Genomic DNA, 23610 nt, shown 5'->3' with positions numbered 1-23610 from the left:
ATCACATTGGACAGTTAGGTGCTTCACACGGTAGAGAGGGGATATTCTATCCAGTTCTCCTCCCTCCCACCCCCCAGGCCCCCTCCCCATCCCTCTTCAGGGACCCCTCTCACGAGCAACTTCTAACTCAGGAAGTGCAGTCCCCCCTCACAGCAGGGGCAATGGAGGAAGTTCCTCAGGAGCTCAGGGGCAGGGGTTTCTACTCCCATTATTTCCTAATACCGAAAGCGAAAGGGGGCCGCAGACCTATTCTGGACTTGCGGCATCTCAACAAGTTTGTAAAGAAGCTCAAGTTCCGCATGGTCTCCCTGTCCTCGATCATTCCCTCCATGGATCCAGGGGACTGGTATGCCGCCCTCGACTTGAAGGACGCGTATTTTCATATTGCCATAATCCCCCAACACAGGCGTTACCTCAGATTCGTCGTGGCCGACGCCCATCTTCAGTTCACAGTGCTGCCTTTCGGCCTGTCAGCAGCCCCGAGGGTTTTTACAAAGTGCATGGCAGTCGTGGCAGCCTTCCTGCGCAAGCAGGGGATTCAGGTGTTCCCCTACCTGGACAATTGGCTCATCAAGGGCCGTACCAGGGCACAGGTGGAGGCTCAGGTGCTCTTCATCAGACAGACCTTCCTTGAGCTCGGCCTCCTGCTGAATGAGGTCAAGTCCACCCTGTCTCCCACTCAGAGGATAGAATTTATAGGGGCAGTTCTGGACTCGACACACGCCAGGGTGTACCTACCGGAGTCCAGGTTCCGGTCCATGTCCAAAATCATTCTCAGTCTCCAACGCATCCCGACCACCACAGCAAGAAACTGCCTCAAGTTACTGGGCCACATGGTGGCATGTATCTATGTGGCGAGCCACGCCAGGCTCAGGTTTCGTCCTCTCCAGTTCTGGTTGGCGACAGTGTACCGCCCGGCCAGGGACGCCCTAGACTCGGTGGTGATGCTCCCCCGAACGGTGCTGGATTCCCTTCAGTGGTGGCTCGATACCGCGGGAGGTTTGTGCGGGAGTTCCCTTCGCCAGCCCCCAGCCCTCCCTTTCCTTGGTAACAGACGCATTGGATCGGGGGTGGGGGGCGCATCTGGGGAACCTCAGGACCCAAGGCCTGTGGTCACCAGAAGACCTTTCCTTGCACATCAACTTCAGGGAGCTGCGAGCGGTGCGTCTGGCATGCCTAACCTTCAAATCTCATCTGGCAGGCAGGTGTGTTTCAGTCCTCATGGACAATACATCAGCGATGTTCTATATCAACAAACGGGGAGGTGCACGCTCCTCTCCCCTGTGCCGGGAAGCCCTCGCGTTATGGGACCTTTTTGCATACGGAACGCAATTCACCTGACAGCATCCTACCTCCTGGGGGAGCAGAATGGCCTGGCGGATGCCCTCAGCCACTCATTCCATGGTCACGAGTGGTCCCTTCGCCGGGATGTAGTACGCTCAATTTTCTGTCTCGGGCTATCCCCAGATAGACCTGTTTGCCTTGAGAGAAAACAGGAAGTGTCAACGTTTCTGCTCCCTCATGGGCCGCAGTCCTGGGGTCTCTGTCGGATGCCTTCCTCCTCTCCTGGGAAGATGGTCTGCTTTATGCCTTTCCCCCGATTCCCATGGTTCACAGGGTACTCCTCAAGATCCGCAGGGATCGCGCTTGTGTAATCCTGATAGTGCTGGCATGGCCGCGCCAACACTGGTACACGTCGCTTCTGCATATGTCCACTCGGGTGCCCTTCACGCTGCCCCTGCTCCCAGACTTGATCACACAGGATCGGGGCCACCTCCGCCACCCGAATCTGGACTCGCTCCACCTCACAGCCTGGATGCTCCATGGCTAAACCCTCTGGAGATGCAATGCTCTCAACAGGTCAGGCAAGCCCTGCTTGGCAGCAGAAAACCATCTACCAGGGCCGCTTATATGGCTAAGTGGAAACGCTTCTCCATCTGGGCCGAACAGCGGGGACAGGCTCCATTGCTGGCCCCGATCCCTCTTATCCTGGACTTCTTGCTTCATCTGAGACAGCTAGGACTTTCCCTCTCTTCGGTTCAGGTTCAATTGGCGGCCATCTCAGCGTTCCACCCAGGACAGCAAGGTGCTTCGGTTTTCGCGAACCCACTGGTTGGTCGCTTCCTCAAGGGCCTGGACAGGCTGTTTCCACACATTCAACAACCAGCCCCGGCCTGGGACCTCAATTTGGTCCTTTCCGCCCTCATAGGGCCCCCTTCAAGCCCCTGGCTTCGTGCTCTCTACTATATCTCTCATACAAGGTCGCATTCCTTGTCGCCATCACCTTGGCCAGGAGGGTCTCGGCACTCAGAGCGCTGACATCCGAGCCCCTGTACACTGTCTTCCATAAAGACAAGGTCCAACTAACAGGCCACACCTGGCATTCCTTCCGAAGGTGGTCTCCCAATTAGATATGGGTCAAGATATTTTTCTCTGTGTTCTATCCAAAGCCACACTCCTTGGGCACGGAGCGTAGACTGCATTCCTTGGACGTCCGCAGGGCCCTAGCATTCTATATTGAACGGACCAAACCATTCAGGAAATCAACCTAGCTCTTTGTTGCTTTGAGAGTCCCCTCATCCTATCGGTCAGTCTCGTCACAGCGGATCTCCTCATGGATCATGGCCTGCATCCGAGAATGCTGCCATCAGGCTAAGGTCCCTGTCCCTCCGATCACGGCCCACTCCACAAGGGCGCAGGCCTCCTCCGCGGCATTCCTGGCTCAGATCCCGACTCAGGAAATATGTAGAGCTGCCACGTGGTCTTCAATCCACACGTTTACGTCGCACTATGCCATCATGCACCAGGCCAGAGATGATGCAGCCTTCGGCCGTGCAGTGCTTCAATCAGCAGTGAACTCCAACCCCACTGCCTAGGTTCAAGCTTGTGAGTCATCTGCTTGGAATGGACATGAAAAATCACTCGAAGAAGAAAAAACGGTTACCCACCTTTTCGTAACTGTTGTTCTTCAAGATGTGGTGTTCATGTCCATTCCAATACCCACCCTCCTGCCCCTCTGTCGGCGTGCCGGCAAGAAGGAACTGAGGGGGTGGAGGGTCAGCGGGCCCCTATATAGGGTGCCATGGAGGCGGCACTCCAGGGGGCACCCAGGCCGACCCTACAGACGCTGCTAGGGGAAAATCTTCCGGCTGGCGAGCACGCAGCGCGCGCACACCTGCTTGGAATGGACATGAACAACACATCTCGAAGAACAACAGTTACGAAAAGGTGGGTAATCGTTTTGTTCAAATTGTGCACTCGGTGGCACCTGTGTAACCCCATTGCATTCAGTAGGTTTGCACAAGTGTAGCTAATTAGCACTTAGTAAACAATATTGTAGATGATGGACAAGGAGAATATACTTTAGCTTACTCTCTCTCTTAGCTGTGTTGGCTTTGTATAGCTAACAGGAGTAAGAATAAGATGTAGTAAAACCTTTTATTTTTACTTAAAGTAACTAGTATCTTGAAATACACCCCCACCCCTCAAATGTGCCATTTTTGCACAGTCTGTTCTTGGAATAAAAATACACAGTTAATTATCAGGAGTTTGGTTTTTACCAGTTTTTGATGTTATCAATTTTAAAGTTACTTTTTTGCTAAAAATGTATTACAGTTAACAGTTTTAGTATCAATAAAAAATAGATTCAGTATTACAGCTCACAGATTGGAAGTAATGATTCACCTCTACCCTTTTCTCAATAAACAAGCAGCAGTTCCAATATATATTGTTCTCTTTTGTTACTGCTTTATCCAGATTTTCTCTTTCACAATAAGTAGCAGCAGTCGGCACTCCTCGCCTTAGTATTTGATGAGAAGAAAATAAATCAGAAGTAGCTAAGCCTAGAAAGTGTAGATAATGTAGGGAGTGTAAATTGCAGGATGGATAAAAATCAATGATTTTAAAAAAAAATCAATAATTGGATTTTTTGATAAAATGGGTTTTTCCTCAAAGCATCTTAATTAAGATCCATTTTAGCTCAAAGATATCATGGAATAGGGATGAGCTGGAGAAAGGGGTAAACAGTGAGGTGGCAAAGTTTTGTAGATGATACTAAACTGCTCAAGATAGTTAAGACCAAAGCAGGCTGTGAAGAACTTCAAAAAGATCTCACAAAACTAAGTGATTGGGCAACAAAATGGCAAATGAAATTTAATGTGGATAAATATAAAGTAATGCACATGGGGGGGAAAAATAACCCCAACTATACATATAATATGATGGGGGCTAATTTAGTTACAACTAATCAGGAAAGAGATCTTGGAGTCATTGTGGATAGTTCTCTGAAGACATCCACGCAGTGTCCAGCGACAGTCAAAAAAGCAAACAGGATGTTAGGAATCATTTTAAAAAGGGATGGAGAATATCATATTGCCCTTATATAAATCCATGGTACGCCCACATCTTGAATACTGCGTACAGATGTGGTCTCATCTCAAAAAAGATATACTGGCATTAGAAAAAGTTCAGAAAAGGGCAACTAAAATGAGTAGGGATTTGGAACAGGTCCCATATGAAGAGAGATTAAAGAGGCTAGGACTTTTCAGCTTGGAAAAGAGGAGACTAAAGGGGGATATGATAGAGGTATATAAAATCATAAGTGGTGTGGAGAAAGTGAATAAGGAAAAAAGTTATATACTTGTTCCCATAATAGAAGAACTAGGGGCCACCAAATGAAATTAGTGGGCAGCAGGTTTAAAACAAATAAACGGAAGTTCTTCACACAGTGCACAGTCAACCTGTGGAACTCTTTGCCTGAGGAGGTAGTGAAGGCTAGGACTATAACAGGGTTTAAAAGAGAACTAGATAAATTCATGGAGGTTAAGTCCATTAATAGCTATTAGCCAGGATGGGTAAGAAATGGTGCCCCTAGCCTCAGTTTGTCAGAGGGTGGAGATGGATGGCAGGAGAGAGATCACTTGATCATTATCTGTTAGGTTCACTCCATCTGGGGCACCTGGTATTGGCCACTGTCAGCAGACAGGATACTGGGCTGGCTGGACCTTTTGTCTGACCCAGTATGGCTGTTCTCATGTTCTTATGATTTATATATTCTAATTCTCTAGTATGAGACAATATATTCATATAATGTTTAAGAAAAGTTTTTTGTAAATGAGTTCCAATAGTTCATGGATTAGGGACCCAATCTTATGGGGTTCCAGGGGCTTCTGTATAGATTATTTAGGTTAATCTTTCTATCTACCCAATGGGACTCAGTGCTAAGTCTAGAAGACACCATCAGAGATGCTTAGTTTTGCAGTTCTCAAACTATTTTGTGTCTCCGGCGATAACATGCTTGTTAACAGCAAAAATTCTTTTAAATTAAGAAATAAAAAATATATAGAGGTGAGAAATAACAGACCTCAACCCTTTTGTCCCTCTGCAAATTCGTGTACACAGAATCAATCGCTTACCTCTCTTTAAAAGTGGAAAGTTTCAAAAAGTTCAATGAATTGTTGGGGGCGGAATAGATCTGGACAAGGAGAAGTCTGGAGATAAACGTGAGAAGGGAGGGACAGGCAGTAGAAACAGAAGTGAAACTGTTTGAGCAGAAGTCTTGAGGTCTTTCTGAGTATAGCTTTCATTGATTTGAGAGCTACCATACCATTCTCTCACTAGAAGGGAAAACCTGTAATGGCAGCAGGCCATAAAAGAGACCCAGTTTGGGTCTCATCTGTCTCTGAGTTGTGAAGAATATGTATTAAGGTTCTAACAACCAACAAGAATACACTTTTATGTAGAAATCCATGATTAAATCGAGTCTTCCTAACTAGTGATTTAAATCATGATTTAAATCACATTTGATCTAAATCAAATCCACCCTGGTAGAACAGAACCCCAAAAATTACCATGACTTTCAAAAAAACACACAAAAATGAGATGTTAGAAAGATCATAAGACATTGGAGTTACGTAAACTGTGATGATCACAAAGGCCCCTTCAGGCCCCCAAGGTAGTGGTTCTGACTGGCAGTCCATTGTCTGAATGAACACCCCTACTAAAAGTGAGTTTTAACAAAAGTGTCTCAGTTTTCAGTCCCCACACAAGATTGTCAAAGCTGCTGTTGCTTCAATTGAAGTGTTTATTACTTTACCAAGGATGTGTGATGGGAGTGGCCTACGTATGGAAGGAGAATGCTTGTGAGATGTAAGATCTTTCAGAGAAAGAAGATGACTTAGATGACTATTTCTCTTCTGAGTATTTAAAACAGCATGAAGTTGTCAAAGAACTATCTTAATACTACAACCATTAAAATTTGAAGGCCTTCCCAATAGGTTACTAAGGACACTAAGTAGTCACAGATTGAGAGGTAGAGTTCTAGCATGGATTAGAAACTGGCTAAGAGACAAAAAGCAAACAATAAGAATAAAAAGTGAGCTATCAATATGAAGAGAGTTTATTAGCTGTGTGCGAGGTTCTGTACTAAACCTAGCATTTAATATATTTACTTACTGATTTGGAGAAGTGAGTAAACACAGATTCGGGGGAGGGAGGATTATATAAGGCAAAATTAGTTTCTCTTTTGAGGATTGTGTATATGGATCCTCATTTTAGGAAGCGTGGAAACATCTAGCAAGTACTATTTGTTGGTGCTACATGTGTGTCTTTTATTGTTCTACCAGGGGTGAAAGTAACTTAAAGGACTTACTGGTACACAGGGCGGCCGGGATCCTGGGCAAGGTGTAGGGGGGTGGCCTTGGGCCCCCTGAAGGGGCGGGGCCAGGTCCAGACTCCCACAACCAGAATTTCAGCTCTGCCTGGCCTGGGGCTGGGGCTGCAGTGATGATTTAAAGGGCCCAGGGCAATTGCCCTTCCCCTCCCCCCATCAGTCAGCCATGTACCTGCCCATACCGGTGGCCACTTTCTTACTAGTACGCCGTTCTGGCCCCTACCGGCTTAATTTCACCTCTGCGTTCTACACTCTCAGACATGGAGTTATAAAATGGACCATAGCCACAACTGCTCCTGACATTGTGGGCCCATTTTAGAGTCTTGTACCTTTGGGCTGTTCAGTTGGGCCATGGGAGATTCTTGGGTCCAGAGAGAGGCTGAGTAAAAGCAACAGTCAATAAATTTTTCTCTGTCTTGACTTTGCTGCTATAACATTAATACATTTGGAAGGCCTCCTTGAACTCTATCTCAGGGAGGAGTTTCTTGGAGTTTGATGCAGTCTCCAGCACTGTCAGCATCAAAGGGCTTTTCAACTCTGCTTTTAAAATAACATCTGTGGAGCAACTTTGCTCCTGCTGTACGTTTTTGGGGTGTTAGGGTGGGAGAGGAGAGTTTCTCATTTTCTTCACAGTGTTCTATAATGCTCAGCTCAGGTATCTGGGGTGGGAGATTGTCTTCCCTGTATACTAAGGGCCAAATATATTGCCTAACATGATTGCTTGGGTGAGATAAAGGGCAGAATTTGGCCTTTTATAAAGAGTGTCAAACACCAGGTTTTTACCTTAACACATAGCAGGAATCTGCTTGAATTCATTTTTTGGCAAAGCATGTCCATCTTGTTCTTTTTTTTGGCTGTTCTTTGGCAGGACTGTTAACAGCACTAGTAGCTAGCTCAGTCATTTTGCTTGTGTTCAGATGTTCATCTCAATTTCATTTCAATTTACAGGGGACACTTCAACTTAGTTTTATGTGTGTATAATATATATGTTTGTGTATATAAGCGCACAACATGTTAATTGCTGCCAGATACTAGAAAAGGGAGAGCAAAAGGGGAAAAAGTGTAAGAGGGAAAGAAGAGAGAGAGGTGAAGCTATATAAGGAGGAAAGACAAGAAATATAAAACTTACTGGGACTTCTTTGGGATACAAATCGTCGTAGAATCCATTTCCTGAAAAAGAAGTGCTACTGTATTGTGCTAGCATTTTTTGCTCTCCTTTCATATTTCCTTTTTCACTTTTGGTTGGGTGTCAAATTTCTAAGGCACATAGCATTGCCAACTTGCTAATCCCTGAAAACTAAACACCCTTGCCCCACCCCTTCCCTGAAGCCATGCCCCCAGCCCCCATCGCTCTCTTCCCCCATCCCCCAGGACTCACCTGCCGCCTGCAGAGCTGGGCTGAGAGGAGCTGATGCTGAGCCTGCCCACTTTCCAATGGGGCATGGCAGCAGTCAGTCCCTGGAGCGAGGGAATGGGGTGGGGAAACTGGGGCACAGCGGGGTGGGGGGCCCATCCTGGGAGCGAGGGCCTGGGGTGGGGGGGGCATCCCTGGAGTGAGGGGCCGGGGTGGAGAAATTGGGGCACAGCAGAGTGGTCCCCGGAGCAAGGTGCTGGGGTGGGGAAATTGGGGCACAGCAGGGCAGGAGGGGGGCAGACAACACGTGTGCACTCACACACACGGACAATGTCAGAACCTACTTTGGAGCCTGGTCCCAGAGTCATTCAGTTCCCCAAATCAGGCTGGAGGGCAAGAAGAGCAGCAGCTGTTAAGCAGAGCTGTTCCTCCAGGCTCTAGCAGCAGCTGCTGTTCTTCTCCCCCGCCTCCCCCCCCCAGTGGTAGAGGCTGCTGGAAGCTGCCAGTTTCCCTTTTCAACCGGACATTCCAATCGAAAACCAGACACCTGGCAACCCTAATTAGGCACAGTAGTAGGCCACCATGTTGATAGCCTAGGCAAACATCCTACTGCTTCTTTGAGTGTTAGGGCTTCCAAATGCTTCTCATCTGTCACTTTGGTGTAAGTTAGTGTGCAACAGATAGAGGGGAAGAGATGAAAGGTTCCTATTCTAAAAAGTTGAAGTCTTATTACAAGATTACTGCAAGGGAAAAGTTTGCCATCTTTCTCTATGAAGGTTAAACTCTTTTCTTCTCTACCAAATGTTTCCAGTGTAATCTTTGATTTTAAATATTTTCAGTTAGTATTTTAAATATAAATAATACCAATAACTAAATTAAATTCCTTAGGTTTGAGTCTCTGGGGCAGTTACAGATAAAATTAATGTAATGGAGGACAGTGAATGACATAAGTGATAAAATTAAAAACTTTATTTAAAATAATTAGTTAAAGCAAACAGGCTTTACAGTATAACCACATATTGCATTTTATACTTACATTCTAAGATGAAATGGTGCATCCAGGGGTGATCAGTTCTTGGTTGAGAAGAATGGTGTATAATCTCTTTCTCTAATGGTATTTTGATGGTGGATGAGCACGCTAATCTAAAATTTTTTTAATCAGTTATAACAACACCCTTTAATTAATTAGCATTAAGCTTGCATTTTACCATATCTGTATTTCTGCTATCGTAATAAAAATGCCTCCTTCTCCCTCACTGGCTATTTAATACTAAATATAATTAACATCTGTGTAAATGCTATTCCAATATCTGTCAATATAGACAGCATTCTTCCAAAACATTCACATTTTGTCTAAAACTTGTTAAAACCAGTTAGGCGCAAACTTGTTATATAACCTGGGATTATAACTTGCCTCTGAAATGTCTCACTTTATTTCACCCACAGTTTAGCAGGCCTCATTATTGACAAGCCTAAATTTATGCTCCATAACCTAGTCTCTATTTACATTTCCACACATTTCTATTACATTTTTATTTAACATAAACAAACAAGGCTGCACCAGTCAATGAAACTGTTCTGTGTAGTGAATCTGGGTTCCTACAATTGGGGGGGAAAAAAAGTTGACATCTTGCTCTGAGGACTTTTCACATACATTTTGGTTAAAATTGTGTGTGGACTGGAGTTTTCTGTTCCATAATACACTGGTCTACAATTTTTGAGAAGTCGTCTGCTTCAGAGATAAAATGTGGTATTTATTATGTATTTTGATGTGTTGAATTCAAATATGACAATTAAAACAACTGATTGGCTACTGTTTCTAAGATATTTGTTTTTACATTTTATGTCTATGTATATTGTGTAGATAGTAGAGTTTTAATCATAAATTGTAAACCTAGGTCTTTTCATGTGTTTATGGTTGCTTTACATGATAATATTTCACCTGTCCTGTTTATGTAACACTTTAAAAATCAGCAAAAGGGTTATATAAATAAAATGTATTATGAAACAAAAGGCAAAAAACTATTATGTACATAGTTTAGTCCTATTCAGTGTCTACTCGGCGCTTCTTGGCTTGTCTCTTGTATTCATTAAATGGAGCATTTCTTGTCACTGTCCAGCAATAGTCTGCAAGCATTGATGGGCTCCATTTGCCCTGATAGCGTTTCTCCATTGTTGCAATGTCCTGGTGAAATCGCTCGCCGTGCTCGTCGCTCACTGCTCCGCAGTTCGGTGGAAAAAATCTAGATGAGAGTGCAAAAAAATGTATCTTTAGTGACATGTTGCAACCAAGGCTTTTGTATGCCTTGAGGAGGTTTTCCACCACCAACCTGTAGTTGTCTGCCTTGTTGTTGCCGAGAAAATTTATTGTCACTAACTGGAAGGCTTTCCATGCCGTCTTTTCCTTGCCATGCAGTGCATGGTCAAATGCATCATCTCGAAGAAGTTCACGAATCTGAGGACCAACAAAGACACCTTCCTTTATCTTAGCCTCACTTAACCTTGGAAATTTTCCACGGAGGTACTTGAAAGCTGCTTGTGTTTTGCAAATATTCATATGGCCCTTCATGCTTCGGCTACCATTCCAGAGGACATGCTTCTATGCTGATGACGCACGTTTAAAAAAAAAAAGCGTTAATTAAATTCTGACTGAGCTCCTTGGAGGGAGAATAGTGTGTCCCCTTCTCTGTTTTACTTCCATTCGGCCATATATTTCATCGTATAGCAGTCTCTGATGATGACCCAGCACAGGTTGTTCAGTTTAAAAACATTCACTGCAGATTTGACAAAACACAAAGAAGGTACCAACATGAGCTTTCTAAGGCTAGCTATAGCACTCAACCCAAAGTTTAAGACTCTGAAGTGCCTTCCAAAATCTGAGAGGGATGAGATGTGGAGCATGCTTTCAGAAGTCTTTAAAAGAGCAACACTCCAATGCAGAAACTACAGAACCCAAACCATCAAAAAAAAAAATCAACCTTCTGCTGGTGGCATCTGACTCAGATGATGAAAGTGAACATGCGTCAGTCTGCACTGCTTTGGATCGTTATTGAGCAGAACTCTTCATCAGCTTGGACACGTCCTCTGGAATGATAGTTGAAGCATGAAGGGACATATGAATCTTTAGCGCATCTGGTTTTTCGCCTTCCTCCGAAGCATGGGGCAGGGGTCGCTTGCTAAAGGAGTGGGGGGGATCGGCTTATGTGGCCTGCATCTTGCAGGAGGTCAGACTAGATGATCATATTGGTCCCTTCTGATCTTGAATTCTATGATTCTATGTAAATATCTTGCGTTTCCGGCTACAACAGTGCCATGCGAACGCCTGTTCTAGCTTTCACATAACATTGTAAACTAGAAGCGGGCAGCATTATCTCCTGCAAATGTAAAAAAACCAAAACAACTTATTTGTCTGAGTGACTGGCTGAACAAGAAGTAGGTCTGAGTGGACTTGTAGGCTCTAAGTTTTACATTTTGTTTTTGAGTGCAGTTATTTTTTGTACATAATACTAAATGTGTACGTTCAACTTTCATGATAAAGAGATTGCATTACAGTACTTGTATAAGGTGAATCTAAAAATACTTTTTTTACAGCACAAATATTTGTAATAAAAAATAAATATAAAGTGAGTACTGTACTCTTGGTTCTGTTGTCACAGAAATCAATATATTTGAAAATGTGGAAAATATCCAAAATCTTTAAATAAATGATATTCTATTATTTAACAGTGCGATTAATTGTGTGATTAATCGCAATTTTAAAAATCACTTGATAGCTTTAGTAAAGATCAATCCGGATAAGATGAAATGGTGCTGTATAGATGGAACTACCCAGAGAAAGTGGGGAAGATAATAGCAGCTACCTCTCTGGAGTGGAGTGTGTGCCCTTTATTAGTGAGATTCACAATCTCAAGCTGTTGATGGTGCTTGGCATTGCTGGATTCCCATGGCCACAGCAGCTAGAAGTATGTTTATCTGTCTTTCTTTGGTGAGGAGATTGAAATATTTCATCTGTGACGTGGATCTTGCTATACTGCTTTTTTAATGTGTAAAGAAGGCTTAAAAGGTGTGAGGTATAGTTTTGGTTTTGTTTAATTTTTTTAAATTTGGCTTGGTTTTTTATTAGAAATTCAGGTATTGCCGGACCTGGAAGACTCGGTTCTTGGAAAAATAGTGACGTGAGAGTATCATAAAAGTCAAGAGAGAAAAAGCGGAGCTGTTTAAGTTCCTAGACTATGTAACATTTTAACTTAAATTACTTATATTTTGGAGAATGGAACCCTTTGTTAAAGATTGAATGTCAACCACATATACTTGTTGGAGACTCTCTCCTTCCCTAACAACTCTTTACACTAAGCCATAGAAGACCAGTATTGACATTTCTGATATTTCTAAGGTTTAAAAAAAAAAAAGGAAAATCTTTAGACTTTTTTGCATCATAAAGAAGCAAAAAAGAGCAAAAGTTTAGTTTTTCAAAAATCCTTTGTAGTTAATTTGTAATGATGATTCTGATATGCAACATTTTGTACTTATGTTATTGATTTGCTTGAGTTGATTTTTTAAAAATCTATAAATATTTGTATTGTTTGAGTCCTGGCTACCCCAGAGACTACTTATGTATGCACTATCACAACAGTTGAGATCTATTTAGATTCGTTAGCTAACAACCCCTAAATGTGAACCTCAATGTTTGCACAGGAAGGGTCTTTTGCTTTGGAATTTCCTTCCACTGTTGGTCTAGTGAAGTCCAAGTCTATTGACCTTCAGTGCATAATGTAAAGGGTATCTCTTTACTTAAGGCTTGTCAGTTACCTTCACTCATATGAAGTAGTACCTCACTCTGTAAGTGGTCTGGTTGATTTCAGTAGAACTGTTTGCAGCGTATTACTCATTAGGAATAAAAGTGGCAGATTCTGGCCATTGTGCTTTTGCTTGAGGGATAGTACTTGGGTGGGATGAGTCTTTGTTTGTCTGTTGTAAGAGGGTCATTGTACCCTTCCTTGGGTGTGTATCTGTGCCTCAGTTTACCCTTCTGCCTCTGGGTTAACTACATATCACAAAATGATAGTTCTAAATAAAAATGTACACTTCTGGGGTCTGATTATGAGTTGTCAAAATCTGTTCAGCTCTTCACCCTTGTATTGGGCTTCCCAAGTTTAATTGACTCTTCCCCAGGGCTTCACAGTTACGCTGGGGTCAGCATGAGGATTTCCCATGTCTCACACCATATTGCTCTTGTTCGCAGGTATTTCTGCTAAGACTATTCCAGACCCTTGGCTGATGCTATACTGCCAGCAGCTGTCCTTCAGCTGTCTCTCTGGAGAGCCCCACACAATACATTTCGTATTTCCCTGGCCTCCCCCAGTCTGAGCCTAGAGCACTGTTTTATATAGTCCTGACAGCCAGTCACGTGCCCCTAAGTCACAATCCTTTCTCTTGAGTCTGTTTGCACTGTTGCAAGAAGCTGTTGTCCTTCCTGAAGTAGAAGGTTAACACTCTTCCTGCCAACTCTGTGGTGGGGTCTTTGTAGTCCATCACAATGTGGATAAAGGAAAGAGTTTTTTCCATTTCTCAGTTTTGTTGGTTTTTTATATTTGCTTTTTAACATTTTTTCTTTGTGTATTGTATATACACAAAGAGATTATCATGGGATGAATAAAAAAAGAATTCTTTCACAGCCATGTTTCCTGTGCTGCTTATGATGGGTGTTTCTCATTCTCTTAATACAAATACCGTACCATTTTTTTTGTCACACTGAACAAATATCAGGTCATCTCTACCTGAATGAAAGGAAGTGAGACTTCCATGTGTGTAATGAATCAATGTAACATGGCCTGTAGATTTTCAGTGCTAATGAGCAGCTTTTTCAAAACCATAGCATGGGGGAGGAACCCAATAAATTCAAATGTTCATCAGGACAACTGTAGTTTGAAATCTGATACTGCAGGCAGATAAGAAGGGAGTTTTACTATCTGACCTTTTCACGTTCCTCTTATATTTTTTTATAATTATATTTGACAAGTTGGCAAGGACAGTTTCAAGCAAAGAAGACCTGAAGGTAATCTCTTACCCCTGAACTACACAAGATGACTAGGAACCCAAATGAAATGAAGACCTACACTGGTATAATTAACCAATATCACCAGATATTTGCATGTATGGGTTTTTCTGATTTTTGTGACAAAACTATTGTTACTATTATATTTATTATTTATAGAGCCCTAAAATATGCTAGGCACTTTAGGTATTGCAGATAGGAAGAAACTTAAATATTTGGTGGTAACTGAGGTATTGATATTGCTTGTTGTTTTAAAATATACATTTCTAAGTGTCTCAAATTATTTTTTAAAGATGGCCTGGCATACTTTGTCCTGATCCTCTTAATGGACAATATGTGACATATGACATGGATGGATATGTTGAAAGCAATCATGTAGAATTCTTAGGTGATCCCCATTCCAGAGGTTGGGTTGCTGTGAAATATATTAGCCGTTACCCTAGCTCAATTAAGGTAGGTAGAATAATATATTAACATTTCATAATGCTGGCATTTTATGTGTTTGCATGTTAAATATTCTAAAATAATTTACTTCATATATTTACTATTAAAGTGAATGAAAATTGCTATATGATCTGAATCAATAGTAGAATATTTGTTTAGGTATGTAGCAGGGTGGACCCTGCTCCGGGGTTTTAAGGGGTTAGAAGTGGCCTGTCCCATGACCACCTGGGTCCATTTTGTCTCCTGGACCCGTTTCTTCTGGGCCCCAGTCTCTTGCTGGGCCCACTCTGTTTGGGTCTCCTCGTTAATGACCTCCCCGGTGATGGTCTGGGTCTGACCCTCTCGCAGGGTCCCCACCATCCCAGCTGCGGTCTTCACCACCTCCCCTGGGTGGCCCACTGGCCGGTCAGCCACTCTCTCGGCTGCCTCCAGCTGTGTTGCCCTCCCCACTAGGGGGCAGTCTTTCTTCAGGTGGCCCCGCTCCCGGCAATGCCAACAGGCTCCCCGCCTCGGTATTGCCCGGGCCCCCTGCTTCTTCCCACTGTCCCTCTCTGGGCCAACCCTTCCTGGGTTGCCCTGGGTCGTGTTCCTCCGGGCCAGGCAGTCCCGCCAAAAGTGGCCCCGCCTCTCTCAGGCCCAACACACCCGCAGCCGCCTGGGTTCCCTCACCCAGTGTGCCGTCTGAGGGACTGGGTTTTGTCCCAATCTGGGGTGAGGCACCCTGCCCCCAGCCCCATAGGGACAGTCTCGTTTTATGTGCCCACTCCTGGCACAGACAAAACAAGTCCTTCTTTCTGCCCTAGGCCTCCTGGCCCTAGGGCCGGGCTCCTCCCTTGGTCCTTGGCGGTCCCTCCTGAACACCTGCCGCAGGAGTTTCTGCATGGCCCGCTGTTCCTCCACCAGCTGGGCCATCTGTCCGTGGAGGGCCCATTGCGCCTCCTGGAGTCCCGGTGGGTCATCAGTCCCCTTCCTCTGGGGTGCTGACTCCAAACCCCACCCATGGACTACGCCTGGAGTCTCCGCAAAGAAGACCCCGGGATAACAGGGATCCATCACTCCCTTGGGTTCCCTGCCCTGGCCCCTTATATCAGGGGCGGTTCGTGCTCCTGCTTGGCTTGCCACATGTAACCTGGTCGGACTCACCCCTGCGGCGCCTCCTGCTGGTGACTCATGGAATTAGCTCCGTCCAGCGCCGGAGCGCCCTCTGCAGGCCAGTGATCCACCTGTTCGTCTGGCCCCCGTGTCCCTCCCTGGACCCAGTGCCCCTTTCTCTGGGGTGCTGCCCCCTGGCAATAACCCCCATCTCTCTGGGTCTCCCCTCCTTAGGTAACCCTCACCCTCTATCCCTACCTTGCCTCAGTGTATGGCTACTGCCAGTCATTGTCTAGCCCCCCACTCTGGGCAGACTGCAGTCTCAGCCAACTCATCCCTGGCAAGGAGGGTTTGGACCTGCTGCTTTGTCCTACCCCTGGGCCGCCCTCTGCAACCCACAGTACCTATCGGCCCACTCCTAGGCCGCAGCCTGGGGCTTTCTAGGTTGGAGCTCCCCGGCTCCTCAGCCTTCCCCAGCCCTGCTGCACTCAGGTACCTGGTCTCTCTTTCCCAGCAGCTAGGCCCATCTCTCTCCAAAGGCAGAAGAGAGACTGTCTGGGCTCCTAGCTTCCCTACCTTTTATAAGGCCCTGATCCTCAGTTTGGGGCGTGGCCCCCAGCTGCAGCCACTTCCCCAATCAGCTCAGCTCTGTCAGGCCACTTTTAACCCCTTAAAACCCCGGAGCAGGGTCCACCCTGCTACAAGGTATAATAGCTACAGATAACATTGTGTTAACTGTTTGGAATCTTGGGTTCACTTTTAAGAATTTGAAAGTCAGCTAATAAAATTATTTTTTATTCTGATGGATGTAAAAAGCAGATTCAGATGAACCTATGCAGTTGCATTTAAACACACATTTCTGTTCTCTAGAGCAATTTCAGAGAATGTAAACTTACAGTAATAGCCTCATGCAGAAAGACCTTAAGGAGAGTGACCAGTTTTACAACTTTCATACAGAGTATTCCACTTTTTTCTTACAATTTTTTTTTTTGCACTATACACTTACAGTCGCAGGCAACCTCAAAAGCACACTAGTGATTACTGATTTACTACTGATTTAACAAACCTAAAAGAATACCACCTGTTTCTGTTATTTCCAATTATTCTGTTTTTGCTGTATTTTTAAAAAATGAGCCTAGAAAACAAAAACCTCAATGTACATTTACTGTCAATGTGAACTAGAAAAAAAGTAGTCACAAATATTTGCCATAAAACTGCCTCACTCAAGGCTATTCCAAACCTGCAGCTTTTCCACATGTAAAATGCCCAGTGGAATAATATACTCTTGCTGTTGCCAAGAGAAGGCATCATAATAGCCTTGTCAACATGTTTCGTATCTGCCCTGACCATGCTTCCCTTTAGGCAAAGATACCACTTTGGGGGTTGTATTGCTTGTCTGTGGTCACCTGGCAGATTGCAGCTGCAACTTCCTCTTGATACTTCATATGTGGTGGCCCTGCAGACTTGTTTATGTTAGCAGAAGTCTGGGTAAATCAGAAGTGAACTTGGCCCACTGCCTTACTTTGGTGTTCTGAATGTACAATGGCTATCAATATCTTGATCTGAATTAAAGAAGAGGAAGTGTATTTTATTTACTATCCTTCGGTTTGAAACATTTTTTCCATTGTTCACTGTCTCTTCAACCCTCATTGATACATGTTTTCTTCTGGGAGACATATACGGTAATATAATTACATCATTCTCCTTTACAGAATTGGATAACACATGATGGGTTCAGAACTACCATCCTACTTTTGTTTAACTAATTAGTCATATCTTCTAACTGGTTTTGGCTCATTTTCTCCAAATCTTTGTGAGAAGTCATGTTTAATTAGCTGGAACTAAAATAGTCAATGATGCATTATTTTATATGTATATATAATATAATACACATACATACTTATCAGTTCAAACTTTGAACAAAATTAATAAATGACCTTAAAACAAACTGGAATTAGCCTTTAGAAAGGTAAGGTTTTTTTGGTGAATCAGTAAATCTAGATTTGTCTTTTAAATATTTCATAAGCTTTACTGTAAAGCTCCTCTTTTATTTACATGTCTCTGGAAAAAAAAGGCCTCACTTCTGTAGTATGTAATTTAAGAGTGAATCTTGATTATCCACTTTGTAAATTAGATATTCCTCTTAAGTAAACTGTCAAATAGCTCATTTGCCATGTGGTGTCCTTGCACCAGAGAGTGTACCTTCTCTATTTTCAGACTTCTCCAGACAAAGAGACTGCATCTGTCCCCTGGAAACTGAAGAGCTTACTCGGAAAATTAAACTATAGCATATTGACACCAGCAGCAAGGCTTCCCATCCAATGCTCTCAAGAGTGGAGCAGGGCTCTCAATTTTAAAGGATTTCTACTTTAACGTAGTTATCAGAATGGCTTTCAGAAAATATCTCTGTTCTTCTTCGAGTGATTGCTCATATCCATTCCATGTAGGTGTGTGCGCGCCGTGTGCACGTTCGTCGGAAGACTTTTACCCTAGCAACGCAGTGGGTCGGCTGGGCGCCCCCTGGAGTGGCGCCACCATGGCGCCGGATACATACACCAGCCAACCCACGCACTCCTCAGTTCCTTCTTACCGCCCGTGTCGGTCGTTGGAACAGTGGAGCGCTGCTTAGCTGACCTCCACTTCCCTAGCTACTCGTAGTTTCTCTCGTTAAGTATCGTATATAGTTCAGATTTTTATAGTTGTAGTTAACTTTATTTGTTTGTAGTATAGTATATTTATTTCACAGGGGTTCGGGGTTTATCCCCTTCCCCTCACCCGGTGCCGGGTCCGATGCCCGGTCCACAGGGTTTTATAATGCTCGGCTGGCCTCAAGCCAATGCCGACAAGAGATCCTCTCCTAAGTGCTTCGAGGAATCTCACCTCACAGATAAGTGCCACATTTGTGAGGCCTTTAATCCGAGAACAAAGGGGAGCGGGACTTTCATCTCAAGCAGCTCCTGACGGAGGCAGCTCTTGCTCCTCCGCTCTCGGCACCGAGCGCTGGTTAGTCTTTAAGGAGCGCCCCCTCGGCACCGGATCGCCGGTACCGCCAAGGCCTCTCGGCACCGGCCGTCGATAGCTCCGATGTCCACCCGGCATGGATCCCTCTCCTGGAGGATGAAGAGGCTCAAGATTCTTGCTGCGTCCGAGCCGCCTGCTCCGCAGCCCGAGTGCTATGCTAAGTCGGATCGCCCGGCACCAATGTCTGCCGCGGCGCCGACAATATCCGCACCGCTAACTCTGGCCATGCAAGAGCCGTCGAGTCCGGCGCTGGAAAGCTCCCCAGTACGAACCGTGGTCGAGCCTGTTATTAAGCTGCGTCGGAGCCGCCTGCTCCGCAGCCGAGCGCTCTACTAAGTCGCACTGCCCGGCACCTATACCTGCTGCGGCACCGACAGTATCGGCACCGTCCACTCCGGCCATGCAAGAGCCGTCGAGTCCGGTACCGACACGCTCCCCGGTACGAGCCGCGGTTGAGCTCGCTCTTCAGCTGCGTCAGAGCCGCCTGCTCCGCAGCCGAGCGCTATACTAAGTCGATCTGCCCAGTTCTGATACTTGCTGCGGCACCGACAATATCGGCACCGTTGACTCCGGCCACGCAAGAGCCGTTGAGTCCAGCGCCTCAACGCTCCCCGGTGCGAGCCGTGGTTGAGCTCACTATTCCCTCCACGCCGGAAACATTTCCACAGCGAGGGAGTTGATGGCAGTGACAGAGCCTGCGCTGCTTCAACCCCCGGCACCGCCAGTGCGGGTTATATTGTCTATCGGCGAGCCTGTCTTGCTCAGGCCACCCTGCGTCGGCACCACAGAGCGGCACCATTCACGATCACGGTCCCGCAGATGTTCTCGGTCCTGTCGCCAAGCCAGGTGCCGGCACCGCTCACGGTCCTGGCACCGTTTCCCATATCGGTACCGGTCGTACCCACGGCACCGATCAGCGTCCCATTCCCCGACCTGGTACACTCGGTGCCCATCCAGCTCCCGGCACCGCTCCAGGCACTGGACTCCCGTAGCCACTCCCGGCGTCGAGCCTCGAGATCTCGGTCAGCCTCCCGTCACCGCTCCCGTCGCAGGTCCCATTCTTGCTCCCGGTACCGGTAGGCCTCACGGTACCGATCCCCGGTGCCGCGTCGAGCGCCATGAGCTGGAGAGGGAGACTCTGCCCAGGGCTTTAACTTCTCCATGGCCATCCATTCGGATGTGCACACCAGAGTTTTCCGGGTGCCCCAGGCCAGGACCCTGACCCCCATCAGTGGCTGCCCTGTACATCTTGGGCGTGCCATCAGACCAAAGGCCTACCTGTGATCCCATCGCGCTCTGTTCTGTCAGAGCACTGGGTACCAGGGGCGACAGTTAGCCATCCCCCTCCGACCGGTACGGAGGAAGTCCGGTTCTGCCACCGGATTCCCACATCCCACCGGATCAGGAGGTCGTCCAGGAGCATGAGCCCACACAGGACCCACTTGTCCCCGGCCTTTCTTCTCCCTCCGCCCCAAATGAGGCGGTGGCAGAAGCCTAATCCTTGGGCCCTCCCCTAATCGGCCTGGGGGCCCATCAGGACCTCCCGAGACAGGTGGCATTCACTATGAATCTCCAAGTGGCCACTATCCCGCCTGTGGGCACGGGAGTCGAATGCATGTGCATGGTATCCTCCAGGGGCGACGGGCACCTATATGTACGTCTTTCCCCCTGCTCCCTTGTCATCTAGTCCGTCAATGAGATGCAACGCCATGGCCTACAGGGACCAGCCCCTATGTCCAAGGGGGCTAGGCGAATGGACTTCCTGGGCCATAAGATGTACTCGGCAGGCCCTGCAACTTCGCGTAGCAAACCAGCAAGCCCTGCTTAGCCGTTACTATGGGTGGCGGTGGGAGAATTTACGGAGTCGGTTTCTCAGATCTCCCGTCAAGAGTTTGATGCCCTCCTGGAAAAAGGGCCGAAAGTGGCGAGAGCTTCCCTCCAGACCTTGTTAAATGTAGCGGACTCCACAGCCATGACTCTGGCCTCGGGTGTTGCCACGAGGTGCATTTCATGGCTCCAGTTATCGAGCCTTCCCTCGCAGCTCCTGCACACTATACAGGACTTGTCCTTCAATGACAAAGGCCTGTTCTCAAAACTGACCCTAGGCTGCAAGGCCCAAAGGACAGCGAGGTCACTATGCACTCCCTCTCGGCATGTACATGCCGATGTCTCACTGCCGACCTTTCTGCCAGCCTCACCGCCCTTACCCTACGCCTAGACAATGACAGGGCTTTGCCAGCAGGCAATGCTGAGGCAGTCGTAGGCGTTGGTCGGGACCCCTAAAGGGCCAAAATCAGGGTCCTCCCAACCACCAATCGAGCAAACCTATCCCTCCTCGTCCCTCTTAGGGACCCCTCTCACGAGCAATTCCTCTTGCAAGAGGTGCGGGCGCTCCTCACCATCGGAGCTATAGAGGAGGTTCCAAGGAGGAAAGGGACAAAAGGTTCTAGCCCCACTAGTTCCTGATCCCCCCAAGGTGAAGGGAGGTCTCAGATCTATCCTAGACCTGCGGGAGCTCAACAAGTTATGATATACCTGGAGTTCCGCATGGTATCCATGGGGACCGTCATCCCATCCTTGGATCCCGGAGACTGGTATGCCGCTCTCGATATGAAGGGCGCGTATTTTCACGTCGCCATTTATCCTCCGCACAGAAGGTACCTCCGGTTTGTGGCCAACCGTCATTCCCAGTTTACGGTCCTCCCGGTCGGCCTCTATACAGCCCCTGTGTATTCACGGTGTCTGGCTGTAGTCACCGCCCTCTCCGCCACCGTCGGATACACGTTCTCCGTCTCTGGACGATTGGCTCATTCCAGGGGCCACCGGAGCCCAAGTTACCACTCGTGTGGGCATCGACGAGGTCCTATTCCTGCGTTTAGGCCTGATGTTCCATATAGCGAAATCCACCCTGATTCCCACTCAGGGAATAGACTTAACTGAGGCCACCCTGGACTTCAGTATCTCACAGCCTGCTTACCTACGCCTTGATTTCACGCGATGGTAACCATTGTACAAGGTCTACGGACCTTCCCGGCAACTTTGGCTTGAACTTGCCTAGGTTTTCTGGGCCACATGGCTGCCTGCACGTGCGTAACCGAACATGCCAGGCTTCGCCTCCGTACACTTTAATCGTGACTCACCTCAGTGTACCACCCGGCCAGAGACAGCATGGTCATGGTCGCCTCGATCCCCCCGAGCGTCCTAGGCTCCCTCGACTGGGGGTCGACGCCCTCCCTGACGTGTGCAGGGGTGCTGTTCGATCCACCTCACCCTCACCCTCGGTGTCCCTCATGATGGACGCCCCCATCTCTTGGCTGGGGTGCTCACTTGGGTCAGTTTCCCACTCCAGACCTTTGGTTGGCTCAACAGCTGCCCTTGCACATCAATGTCCGGGAGTTGAGAGCAGTCTGCCTTGTGTACCAGGAGCTTCAGCAGCACCTACAAGGCTGTTGTGTCTCGGTGTTCACAGACAACACAACGGACACCCGTTGCATAAACAAGCACGGAGGAGCACGGTCCTCCTCCCTTTGCAGGGACTCCTGCACAGCTCAATCGACGGACCTGGTAGTGTCCTTTCTCCTAGGGGTCCGGAACACTCTGGATCACCTCAGCAGTTCCTTCCTGTCTCTCAAGTGGTTGATTCCTCCGGATGTTATCCATTACGTTTCCGGAACTTCGCTCTCGCGGGAACAGTACGAGAGAGAAGTTCTGCTCATGCCAAGGCCTCTCCCCGGGCTCGATCTTGGCTGTTTTCTGATGCCGTGGACGAGCCGTCTGCCGTCCGCTTTCCCACCGCTCCTGCTGGTTCGCAAGGTCCTAACACTCCGCAGGGACAGAGCGCATCTGATCATGATCGCTCCAGCGTGGTCCAGGCAGCACTGGTACACCATGTTGCTAGACCTATCGGTAGCCAACCGATTCCCCTGCCTCTTTGCCCAGACCTCATAACGCTGGATCATGGCAAGCTTTACCACCTAGACCTTCAATCCCTGCACATCTCTGCATGCCTGCTGCGGGCCTAAACCGATCCGAGTTACGTTGTTCTGCCTCGGTTCTACAGGATTCTCCTGGGTGGTAGGAAGCTTTCCACTCGGTTAACGTATCCACCCAACTTGCAGTTTTTCTCTTGCTGCTATGAAACACAATGTTTCCCCCACAGAGGTTCTGATCCATTTCCTCTTGGATTGCCTATATCTTCAAACAGCAGCGCCTGGCACAGTTCATCATTAAGGGTGCACTTGGCAGCCGTCTCTACCTTCCTCCCAAGGGAGAGTGGCCGCTTCATATTCTCACACGCTGTGGTTTCTAGGTTCCTCAAGGGCTTGGGGCATTTATGCCCCCAGGTTTGCCGCCCCCACCAACTCCTGGGTCTTCAACCTGGTTATAAGCAGACTTATGCCTGCTCCATTCAAACCACTGACAACATGCTCGCTGAGATACCTGTCCTGAGGGACAGTTTTTTCCTTGTAGCCTTTGCATCGGCTGGACAAGTCTCCGAGCTTCGGGCTCTCACAGTGGACCCACGGTACACTATGTTGCGTACGGACAAGGGGCGGTTGTGACCACGTCCGGCCTTCCTCCCTAAGGTGCTGTTGACCTTTCATATCATCCGGGATATCTTCCTTCCGGTCTTCTTTCCGAAGCCCCATTCATTGCGACGGGAGCACATTTACCCTCCCTACACGTCCGTAGGGCGCTTGCTTTTTATGTCGAGTGGACAAGCCTTTTTGTACGCCCCCAACTCTTTGTTGTATTGGCAGACCGGATGAAGGGCCTACCTGTCTCCTCCCAGAGCTTTCCATCTTGGGTGACGTCATGCATTGCACCTCCTGTGACTTGGCCCATGTTCCGTCGAGCCACCTTACTGCTCGTTTCACCAGGGCTTAGGCTTCTTCTGCTGCCTTTCCGACTCACATACCCTTCCAGGGGCTATGTCATGCTACTACCTGGTCCTCTATCCGGACCTTTGCCTCT

At 47.2% G+C, this 23610-nt stretch overlaps 1 protein-coding gene across 10 annotated transcripts in view; it reads left to right on the top strand.

Annotated features, from left to right (window-relative positions):
* Positions 1-23610, top strand: part of ZCWPW2 (zinc finger CW-type and PWWP domain containing 2) — a 178171-nt gene that overhangs the window by 11204 nt on the left and 143357 nt on the right. For all 10 annotated transcript variants that reach the window (XM_045008027.1, XM_045008019.1, XM_045008024.1 and 7 more), the window contains one exon: positions 14373-14532. In XM_045008027.1, coding sequence (XP_044863962.1) covers positions 14373-14532 — 160 coding nt within the window. The remainder of the gene's footprint in view (positions 1-14372; positions 14533-23610) is intronic.

The sequence above is a fragment of the Mauremys mutica genome, chromosome 2, assembly GCF_020497125.1.
Source record: "Mauremys mutica isolate MM-2020 ecotype Southern chromosome 2, ASM2049712v1, whole genome shotgun sequence".
Taxonomy (NCBI): domain Eukaryota; kingdom Metazoa; phylum Chordata; order Testudines; family Geoemydidae; genus Mauremys; species Mauremys mutica.
Note: the sequence above shows the minus strand (reverse complement) of the source record. Positions and strands in the feature narration are given on the sequence as shown.